Below are 12,070 nucleotides of genomic sequence, written 5' to 3'. Positions count from 1 at the left end.
ATATGCCATTATGTGAGGTGTTGTAGTGTATGATAGCCTGTAATTAATCATAGCTCAATTCCAAGATACAGGCAGAGTTCACAACCTACATGCTAATGGTCCCACTTGACCATAGCATATTGATCATAGGATTAATATCCACCATAGAACCAATGCATACATAATAGGAGAAGAGAATGGAAAAGACAAAAGAAGGTAAATTTTCAAAATGTTAAAAATTTTCCCCTCTGTCCAAACCGGTGGGATGAACCGGCGGGTAGGGACCCGCCGGTCTGACCCGCCGGTCTTGCCCGAGATTAAAACACGAACAGGGCCAGAAAGGCCCTGTTTTGGCTGTCACTCTCACCCTCTCCCTTCTCTTTCTTCCTTTCCATCTTGGACGATTTTGGGGGTCTACTCGGCACTCCTACTCGCGATTCCACTCATCCACACGGAGCTTTAGTGAAGAGTCAACTCGTCTTCATCCAAGTAAGTTCTTCTTCTTCTCCTTTTTCCAGAATTTCAAATTAGGTGAATGACGTGAATAGGATTTACTTTTTAGGCTTCCTTTCCATAATTTCCACCATAGAATAGTATTACTAAGTGTTTGTGATGATTTCACTGTGCTCATTTGTAGTTTATAGGATTCATCACTCTTTATTTGGAGAAAAACCCAAATTGATGCCCTAGGTTCTCAAATTTGGGGTTTCTTCAATCCTTACTGTTTTTCTCAAATTGATGTCTTCTATGTAATGCATTTCACTTGTTTTACGCTAGATATGAGTTAGATTTCATTGGATCATCCATTATGCTTGAAATCCTCATGTATTTCCATGAAATCCCTATTTTGGCATTGGTTTCCTTGATTTTCATCCACACTTGTACTCATGGAATTCCATAGTCCATTTGGGGTATATTCTTGCAATTCCATCATCCCATTACTATGGCATTTCATTCTAGACCTAGGGTTTCAAGCTTTCACTCCATTCTATTCCAATTTGCACAAGGGACTTGAATTTCCCCATTTCATTCATGCCTATTGCTTTTGCTGTCCTTTGCTGTCATTTTACTGTTTTGGCACGTTTCCATGCGTTGCCATCACCATATTTCATGTTATAAGTTTTCTATCCTTCCTAGATCGTTGCCGTTCCCATTTTGCAGAAATTGGATTTTGGATTTCCCCCTTCTTTAATGCTGCTGTCTTTTCTTACTGTACTAACCCAACTTTCTTTACTTATTGTCAGGATGTCTTCACGCACCGGCAGAGGACCATCTTCCTCTGGTGTTCGACGCAAGACCACCGCTTCTAAGCGGAAAAGTGCGGAGACCAGCACTTCAGCTCATCGCACAGGGAGACCTGCACCTGCTCAGTCTGACCCTTCAGACTACGATGAGGAGCACTTCACTAGTGCCGAGGCCGCAGCCAAATGGCCTATATTCCTGAAGGGGCCAGTGTTGATGGAAAAGACCATGGTAGTCGAGGACTTCCACAAGGCCCAGCTTCAGGAGAGGTTCTCAGCATTGGGCTGGGACACTATTCTTCAGGTGGACCGACCGTGCTACGATCAGCTCGTCCGTCGGTTTTATTGCAACCTGGAGGTGTCATATCAGTACGGGGAACTCACTGTCAGCAGCCTGGTGAAGGGAGTGGATATCCAGCTGACGGTAGACACCCTGGCCAGCATTCTGGGCATATCGGCGGCGGGACACCGATACTACAGTCCCCCCAGGAGTAGACCTCAGGGACCGTTCATGAGCATGGAGACACCGGACTTCATCTACGAGACCATCTGCGGCAGCAGCAGTCGCCCGGAGTCCGAGACATCTTTCTTCCCTGAGGTCCGTCTCTTCGCCCGGTTGATCCAGTTCAACCTGCTCCCCAGAGGAGGTCATCGGAACCAGGTAGGTTTCATGACGGCCTTCATAGCATTTTGTATTTTCACAGCCGCCGAGGGAGGCAGGGAGCACTTGTGCCTTCCCTATATCATCCTCAGAGCGATGGAGCACCATGCTTCCCACCCAGAGGACGGAGGATTCCCCTACGGCAGGGTCCTCACCAGGATCTTCGAGTTCTTCAGGGTGGATCTGAGCGGAGAGGAGGGGAAGACTCTGGCCGATAGGTTCGATCGGAGCAACCTCTTGAAGATGGGTCTCCACACCCTCATGGATTCACCTCCGAGATCGGGAGCTCGGAGAGGTAGGGGTAGGAGGGCTGCCCCTGTAGAGGATGTCCTCATGGAGGAGGAGTCCAGTGAGGAGGACGAGGACTACGTTCCTCAGGACGAGGAGGCGGATCTGATGGGCGGCAGTATCCCTGAGGAGGTGCCTCAGGCGTCGAGAGGTACGGGCCCTAGTTCTTCCAGAGCTACAGCCCCACCATATGGAGCCCCACCACCTGGGAGTGGTGACTACGACTATGAGGACAGGACAGCCTCCATGCGGGCCTTGCAGGATGGCCAGATCCAGATACTGAGGCGGCTGGACGAGATTGCCTCCCGGCAGATCACCTTGGAGGATTCCTTCCGTAGGCTGGGTCAGGACTTGGACACCAGGGCCACCGCCATCTCAGCAGATTATGGCCGGCTTCGGAGGGAGGTACGATTGGTGAACACGAGGTTAGATTATTACGATCACCGCTTCGACTTTAACTCCAGGCCTCCAGCGAACTTGGTGATCATTGACGACGATGACGACGACCAGTGAGGGGTTGGCTTGCCCACACTAGCTGTTTATCCATTTTTCTCTCCTTTTTGTAGACATTGTGTATTTATTTAGCTCATTCCTTGTAATTGCAATGTAACTTGATTTTCATTTATGGAATGAAACATCTTTGGATATTGGACTATTATAATGTTTTCATATGTGGAGTTCCTGTGTGGTTTTGTGGTGATGTGACTTTTCTATTTTTGCTCTTTGTTATATTATTATCTGTTGTTTATCAGGTTTTGTGTAAAATTTTTGAAAATCCCACTTTACGCCGTTATGCTGCTGAAATTTCGTCGAACTAGTACTTTATAGGTTATAGTTCCAATCTAATTACCTTTTTATCTACACTCACGCATGCCATGAATGCAACTTATAATATAACTCCATTTTTATACTTTCTTTCTTTGACTTTTAATCTTTAAAGCTTTTATATTAGCCCAACCCCATTTTCCTATTATAGAGTCTACGGGATTCTAATGGTATGCTGTGAGTGAAGTAGAGCATCACGCTCTGATACAACCGTTTGTCACACCCCGTTCACCCTGAACCGGAGCGGTGACCGAGTTAACACCGGTTAACCCAAACCTGCCAGGATCATCAGATACTGTATTCCACCACAGCATACATACACTAACATCAATTCATCAGATCAGCGGAAGACTCAGTTTTACCTGTAAATAATTCCCATATACTCGATACCCAAATGATAATACCATAATTATATACATTTGGGCCCGAAGGCATGATATATACACAAAAAGAATGAAGTTCAAATATCAAGTATATATACATGAATTTATCAAAATCATCAGAGTACACAGCTCGGCTCGATCTCAAGGCTGGAGCTCAGCTCGGCCTCAGAACTGCTGTCCTGCAGCACAGCTCTCACACGCGCAGTCTACGCCGTGCTCAAACTCATCAGGGGTCCACCAGTCCTCTTCAGGAAACTCGACTGCGGGACCCACCCCAAGCTCCTCAGATGCATGACCTGCAAAATCATCTAAAAAGGGGTGTACACGTGGAACGAGCTCACTAGCTCAGTAAGTAGAGAGGTGGACCACACACAACAGTCCACACATCACAACACATCATATGCACTACATGCCATGCAAATCATTTTAATCACATACACCTAATCAACATTACTAAGTCTTTGGTTTTAGTGCTACTACAACCACAGTGCGCGTATACTCCGGGTACGAGCCGCGAACTCCCTCCCGCGATACGCCCATAGGGCTGTTGGAGAAGGCCCACCGTGAGTACTCGGAAAAATAAAGACAATGCCGTCCACCGGCTCTCAACAGAAATGTAAATAAATTAAATGACAGTGCTGACTCCAGCAATTTAAAAGCAGTACGATTGGCCCTCTTGAAATACCACCGGGGTTGCCGGCTGTCCTACACGACTCGCCGGGCGTAATGCCTAACCGCCACAGTGTCCGACAACCGCGACCCCTGCTTCCCCCCAAATGGCAACCCAACACCTCAACCCCTGTTGGGAAGGGTCGTAGCACGGGATGGTGAGAATCCTAATACCGCATGCTCCTATATGCAGTACGACTGCATAGTGCCACCGTGTCCCATACCACGGGCCACCAATGCATTCGTTTCCAAGCCGACCACGGCATCTAGTCTATCAAGGCATTATGCAACATGATGTACACATTCAACATATAACATCACATTCAATTTGCATTTGAAAAGTAAACATAGCATATATGCACATCAATGAGTGAAATGACTAATCTATATAGCGCATTCATGATGACATGACTAAATTAGATATAGTTATATGAATGCCAAACAAATGCCTTGAAACAAGGCCAAACGTCCTCTCTCCACTTACCTGTAGCGTACAAGGATTTCCGTTCGGTACGGGCGAGATCCGGAGCGAAACGGGAAGGCTTTGGTGAACCTAACAAAATTGAGTGGGGTTAGTACTTCACCATTTTAGAATCAAAATTAATGAAATCCGACGTCAAAATCGTGTTTAGAACGTCGAAAGAAGGTCCCACGTCCGATTTGGGCTCGATCGGACCTAAAAATCACATTCTGGCCACTCGGGTGGGTCACTCAGGTGGGTTGTCTACCCACCGGTCCTACCCGCCGGTTTTGGACCGGCGGGTATGGACCCGCCGGTAGGACCCGCCGGTTACCCCCGGTGGCCAGGGACCCCCTGGTCCTCTCAGGTGGGTGTCTCAGGTGGGTTGTCTACCCACCGGTCCTACCCGCCGGTTTTGGCGGAAAAACCCCAGTTTCTTCTCAACTTCCTCCATTCCTTGGGGACCCAAATAGGGCTTTTCTCAACCCATTCTTCACACCTTTAGAGTCCTATAGGATGGTTCTAGCTTAGATTTAAGTTAGATTCAAGTGAGGGGAACCATCTTACCTTCTTTGCTCAAGAATGACTTCAAACCCTTCAAAACCACTTCCAACTCACAATGCTCCTTCTACCTTGTCAATATCTCTTCAAATCCTTCAAGATCAACACATAAATCATCTATTAAACCTTAGATTCATCATTTCAAAGGGTGTTTACAAGATCTTGAGAAACCATACTCGAATCAAGGGTTTAAAGCGTGGATATGGTGAATGTTCATAAAACCCAACTTTTCTTACCTCCAACTGTAGATCTCGAGTTGAAGATTACTCTCCCGGCACCGGAATGGCAAGATCGAGCTTCGGCGCCACTGAAATCCTCCCTTTCTTCCTCTTCCTTTCTTTTTCTCTCTCCTCTTTACTTTTCTCACCAAACGTACGGGGGTAATAAATGGAAAGAAAAGAAGTCATAAAGCTTTATATACTATTCCTATTTAAATGAATAGTGTCGGATGGGTCACTCAGGTGGGTGGGGTACCCACCTGTCATACCCACCCGAGAGTCAAAACTTGGGATTTTGACCGGGCTCGGACCTTGGCTCAAACCCCACCCCAGGCATACGTGGTAGCCTACATATATATCTTAAAATACAGATATAATACCTGTTTTATCCGTACATAGCCTTATGGTAGGTGCACGTACACGGTTTGGGTACTCCCGTCTCTTCTGGCACTGGCTCGGACTTATCGGCCCAGCCGGTGTTTAAGGTCACCCGTGCCATCATAGCCCATAAGGAACCCGCTCTAACATCCTCTGGCTCGGTTCCTGCATGGTTAAACCGGTTCAACCGCGAAATCAGACCGGGTTTAAGAAGCGGGATATTACAACTTTAGTGGCCAAACTTTGTTTAATGACATGATTATTGCTTTTTGACAGGGAGTAATCAACTCAGCCTTGGTGTACTACCTACAAACATTGTGTATCAATGAGAAGGGACCAGTTTTTTCAGCTATGTTTTTTCCCTTGTCCCTGGTGATTGTTGGCATATTCTCAGCAGTTTTCTTTGCTGAGCAGCTTCACTTGGGAAGGTAAGCAACAAATTAAGAATAGAATGGTAGTATTCCTATCAGCAATTTCGACGGTATCAATCTCAGATGGTTATGGGTTACTTCTGGTCTCATGCAGCTTGATCGGTGCATTCCTCATTGTCTTGGGCCTTTACACTGTATTGTGGGGCAAAAGCACAAACAGTTGCAGTGAAGGGAAGGTTGGGAACGATAAGTGTCCTCTTGATCACCAGAAACTAGAGATCTCCATAACTAATGATCAACCCTTACGCATGACCATCCCAACCACAACAGGAAAGAACTGACCAGTCTTTTGTGTTCAACTTCTAAGAGATTTGTTATACACGGAGGATTCATTAATAAGTGGTACATGACTTAAGTTAATGCCTTCCATAATTTGAAGAAACAATATTGCAGATATTTGATTATAATCACACAAATTAAACTCAGGAAGCTTAATGTATGACGTAATCAAAAGTTACAAATGAAATGTGTATGGGAGGGGCGAATATATGCAGTCTTACCCTTGCTTCGCTGGAGAAGTGGTTTCCATGATTCAAACCTGTGACCAACATGTTTTAATAGTGCAATTTAACCATTTCACGACAGCGCTCACCCACTAACATTATCTTATATTTTGCCGTCTATAAATTTGAAAGAGGTTTGGGAATGACTCTATGCCTTTTATCTTTGTATTATTAATTTTCTTTTTTATTATTATATTGTTTTGCATGTATACATATTATAGGGAGAGGGATAGGCAGACCGCCTATATGTGGTAAACTACGGGCGACGAAATGGGATGGTCTATCATACAGGAGGGGGGTAGGAGAGTCATTCCAAAGGAGGGGAAGAGAGGGTTAGGCATAGTGGGTGTTAGCTTATTCCAAAGTGTAACACATTGGCAATACAATGCAACAGAACTACGTACTGAAAAAACACACCCAATAAACCGTAGATAGAGCACCCCACCTTCTGCATTGCCATCAACAGAACCCTATTTGCATACTATCAGAATCTAAAGTGAGGCCTAGAAATAGCATATTTAGCTAACTCCTCCGCAATCTCAGTCAGAAAGTTGATCCTCGAAGATTATAATCCTGACTTTTCTATATCTTTAGCCAAATAATCTACTATGGGATTGGCCCCTCCTAAAACAATGTGTTATCTACCATGGGGTTGTCCACATTGGCAATAACGGATAGATATAATAGATATGTGTTTAAGCCAACGACTTTCCAACCAAGGCCAAATGTCACTTTGGGCTGGAATGCCAAAAATTTTGATGCCCGCTTGGCTAGGCTTGGCTGCTGTCATGCAGATAAGTTCCAATGCGTAACCCTAATTCTAGAGGAGGAAGAGATTTATGCAGATATTCATCACTTTATGGCTTTTTATAGAAACCGAAGATGATTATAGTAGTTATCAAGTCATCCATTTATTCACTATAGCTTCTTCCAAATATCAATGTACTATCATTGAACCTCACGTAATTAGTGTAAAAGGCATCCACCATTATAGGGTCTAGGGAGAGTCATAATATATTCAACTTTACATCTGTTTCGTGAAGAGACTATTTTCTTCCTGGGACCTGTGACCACTTGAATACAATGAAATAAACTTACCGTTGAGCCAAGATCGACTCTCTATTCTCCGATATTCCTATGATGAATTCGAAAAGTCAAATCCTCCCATACTCCATGATGCATGATAAGCTGATTTGGTGATCATCATTAGTGGCCGACCAGTCTTGGTATATTTAATCATGGCTAATTAAATCAACATTCTGATCATCATTAGCGGCCGACCAGTTCCTGGTATATTTAATTAAGGCTAATTGATTCAACATTCTAAACGGGCTTTTTATTCTTTAATACCCTAGTGGGGTACTGGAAATAATAACCCATTTTTATTAAAATCTAACAACATTGGTAACAGTCATAGTGATAGTCTTTTTTTGGTTACATAGTCACAGTGATGGTCATGATAGTCATAGTGGATTGTAGGATTGAATTCCTCTGTGGTGGAATAGGGCGTTTAGTGCATATCTAATGCCCAGAAATGCTCAGATACGGAGTGTAAGGTTGTCGCATATAGCCCAAGGCATTTCTAGGCATTGGATGCGCACTAGTCACCCTGTTGCACCATAATGGATCCAAGCCACTTTTTATTTTTCTTGCATTTTGGCAAGATTTTTTTTTTTTTTTAAGAAAATTTTACCATTTCCAAAGTGAATTTTGATATTCAAAAAAAATTATTTTCTCTTTTTCAGGACATACCAAACAAGTAAACACAATGAGAATTTTTTACATCAAGAAAATAGTCAATTTTTACTTTTTTTTTTTTCTCTCTCTCTCTCTTTGACTACCAAACACATCCTAAAAGAGGGAATGTGTATTGAAATCTTTAATTTACTTCAGCGACGACCAATAGTCATATGGGGTCAACAGCTGCAACGTAAATGAACAAAGTATGCTTATCGTCTTTTGTGTAATGGTTGTATAGCTGCATATAATGGTTATATTGTTGTGGTTATAAAACATCGCAAGCCTATGCGGAGAATTTGTCCCTTCACCATAATATTAATTTTCCTAGTATTATAGAATTATGGGAAAAGAACCCTATCCTAGTGTGGCGCAAGAAACGTCCAGACTGTATAGGGTGCGAAAAGATCATGCTTGTCTCTCTTGATCTGAGTTCAATATGCTCCTATGCATCCTCTCATTGGCCTGCTGATCTGACTGACAGAGTTCTCTCACCCATAAAACTATTGCTATTAGAAATACATGTTCATTACTGGCTTTTTTTCAGATATCATCATAAATTTCTTGTCGGCCAATGACAACCCTTCAAACAAAATCTTTTCTATTGGAACTTCGATTGACCTTATTTCAATGCCATATCATCATTTGGAATCAGTTCAAACCCAGCCAGACTCTGGTTGACCATGATTGAGCTGGGTTGGGCTGGCTTTGTTTTGTGACTCTATGTATGAGTATAATTGTATTTTATACATTTAAATATATAGGGCAATGCCAAGAAGGGTTCATCCCAAGGCCTCAGACAGCCCAACTCGACCTACCCAGGGCCTGAAAAATTTCTACCCCGACTCAGCATGCAAGCTGAAAAACTGAGGCCAGGCATTGTTGGGTTCAGGGCAAGCTTGTTCAAGCTTGCCGGGCTAAACTTGCACCCCTACCCTGAACTATGAAGAGATAAAATAACAAATCTACTGTCTCTATTTTTCCAGCTAAGACAAAGTCTGGCTACGAAGCAAAAGAGGATGAAGAGGTGGTAGTGGCAGAGGCAAAGGAGGGAGAGCGAAAGGAGAGGGGGGGGGGGGGAGGCAGTGGTAGTGGGAGATGTTGTGTTCTGGTATTTTTATTTATTTATTTTTGTTCAAATCAGTTTCAATTTACTTAATATAATAGTATAGTATCTACCCATTCCAATCGAGATCTTTGGGGATGATTCCATACTACAGTTTGGTGGAGGAACTTTAGGACACCCTTGGGGAAATGCACAGGTGCCATGGTTAATCGAGTAACCCTAGAAGCGTGCATACAAGCTTGTAATGGAGGACGTGATCTTGCTCGCGAAGGCAATGAAATTATCCTTGAGACTAGCAAATGGAGCCTGAACTAGCTGCTGCTTGCGAGGTATGAAAGGAGATCAAATTGGAATTCCCTGAAATAGCTTATTGTCATTAGATTTGCCTTGGAAATTATGTTAATGCCCTCAGATTTGAGAAAAAAATTTCCCATATCAACACATATTCCAATTTTACCCCTACTATAGTGGTACAACAGGACAAAGGCCCATTGCAAATAAAATTTGGTTATAAGTTATACGATACAAAATTTGGCACCAACAGACATTGAAATCAACCTGACCCTTCAATATATTTCTGATAAAAAGCACTTACACATTCCTTATTAATGACCGAAGATGATGCTCCACAACTATTAAGTGGCTCAAGTTGATGTTTCATAGCAATTAAATCCCATTCCAAAGTTTATTCTCCTGTTTTGTATAGCTGAGCCTGATGTTCCATTTAACTATTAAAGTCTCTTGCGCGGCTTATTCTCCCCTTGCACCCTTCTCTCCCTCTCTCAAGTGGCTGAGGCTGATGCTCCACTATAAGTTTTGAGGAACTTATTCTTTTTTTTTTTTCACTAAATGATCACGTATTTTATTAAAAGGGAAATAAAAAGAGTGCATCAAACAGAAACTGAAAACCAAAGAAGGCAATTAGAGAAATTCCACCTTCGATATTACCATCAGCTGGGTCCTCAATCGCTCTCAGGAGGGAATTTATTCATTCTGTTTCTCAATTCCGTAAGTTTATTTATTTATTTATTTTTAGTGTGTGTGTTTCTCTTTAGTATATAAATGTTTCTTGCAATAACAAGGAAGAAAGCAGCTATGGGAGTCTTAAAGATATGTGCTCCATACATGGCCATGGTAGTCATGCAGTTCGCTTATGGTGGATTCAACATCCTCATGAAGATTTCCCTCAATAGGGGACTCAGCCAACTTGTTTTCATTGTGTACAGACACTTAATTGGAATGCTCTTGTTAGGCCCCTTAGCCTTTTTCCTTGAGAGGTAAACTCACTAACTCAGTCTCTCTCTCTCTCTCTCACACACACACACATTGTGGGCACTAGATAATTGATATGTAAAAGGATCATAACTGCAGGAAACAACGCCCATCTCTTTCCCTTCCCATGTTGATCAAGATTTTCTTCCTATCATCACTTGGGACTACCATTTATCTCAACGTCTACTATGCTGGCTTAAATTACACTTCCCCAACTGTTGCGTGTGCCTTGGGTAATGTCACCCCTGGTTTCACATTCGTCATGGCACTTATCCTCAGGTGAATGCTTCGTTAATCATCTGTATTTTACTTTCATGTTGATAGGGATTTGGGTAAAACTCAGCTTTAAAAATTACCCGTTAAGGAGAGGGTGTCCAAGTAACTATAAGTCTCCATATCTCATACTCACATCTGATGTGAGACTACTACTTCTGCCTTCTACGCATGAATAATAAAAGATTTTTCGAAAATGAATTTGAAGTACTGGAGAACATTTCCAATTCGTTCAGGTTGGAGAAATTGAGGATTGAGACTGCTAAGGGTAGAGCTAAGGTCTTGGGAACATTGATTTGTATTGGTGGAGCTTTGATTTTTACATTCTGGAAAGGAGGATACCAATTCAAAAGCTTGACCAGAAGTCCATTGATAGACTTTGATAACACCAGAGGTTCCGTTCATGGGTCAAGGCACCACAAAGAAGACTGGATCAAAGGTTCACTTCTTATTCTAACAAGCTATGTTTCCTGGAGTGCATGGCTCATACAACAGTCACTGGTCTCAAATGTCTATCCAGCGCCGTTATCATTGAACACCATGATTTGTTTCTTTGCTGCACTGCAATCTTCTGTTGTTGCTCTCTTCTTCGAGAGGGAGGCAATGTTGTGGAGACTCGAGTGGAATGTTCAACTCTTGACTGTTATTTACTCTGTAAGTTATATTTTTACACGTTTGTAGCATAGTTGGAACATAAGGTTTTGACTCAAGTAAGTCCGGCGTTGTCAAGAAAATATGAAATCTGGTCATGAGTCATATTTGATAAAGTTTAAGAAACGACCCCTATGAATCAGTCAGTTTTTATTGATTCCGTGTTTTTGTTTAAGTCCTGTGAAACTCACCGAATTTAACCTTTTTTTTTTGTTTTTTTGTTTTTTTTTGGATTATATTCTAATTATACATATACCATAAATTTTATATATTACTAAGAGAAACTCTATACTTTTTGTCCGTTGTCTTAAGTATTACCCTCTTTCTTCTTAGCACCTTCATTCTTTCAATTTATTCTCCTCTGCTGATGGTTATGACGAAGGTGGGGGTTAATAAATTGTTTTCCTTCATGAGATGTAATTTTCTTTTCTCTTCTTCAATAAAGTTTTGGATCTTTAGTAAAAAAAAAAATAA

At 42.5% G+C, this 12,070-nt stretch overlaps 1 protein-coding gene across 1 annotated transcript in view; it reads left to right on the top strand.

The window, feature by feature from the left end:
* Nucleotides 1–10,503: 10,503 nt before the first annotated feature.
* LOC122069439 (WAT1-related protein At1g43650-like) overlaps nucleotides 10,504–12,070 on the top strand; it is a 2,367-nt gene continuing 800 nt past the window's right edge. Inside the window, exons 1-3 of the mRNA XM_042633451.1 lie at nucleotides 10,504–10,677; nucleotides 10,772–10,951; nucleotides 11,182–11,599. Of these exons, the coding sequence (XP_042489385.1) occupies nucleotides 10,526–10,677; nucleotides 10,772–10,951; nucleotides 11,182–11,599 (750 nt within the window). The 5' untranslated portion in view covers nucleotides 10,504–10,525. The remainder of the gene's footprint in view (nucleotides 10,678–10,771; nucleotides 10,952–11,181; nucleotides 11,600–12,070) is intronic.

The sequence above is a fragment of the Macadamia integrifolia genome, unplaced genomic scaffold (genome assembly GCF_013358625.1).
Source record: "Macadamia integrifolia cultivar HAES 741 unplaced genomic scaffold, SCU_Mint_v3 scaffold621, whole genome shotgun sequence".
NCBI lineage: Eukaryota > Viridiplantae > Streptophyta > Magnoliopsida > Proteales > Proteaceae > Macadamia > Macadamia integrifolia.
Note: the sequence above shows the minus strand (reverse complement) of the source record. Positions and strands in the feature narration are given on the sequence as shown.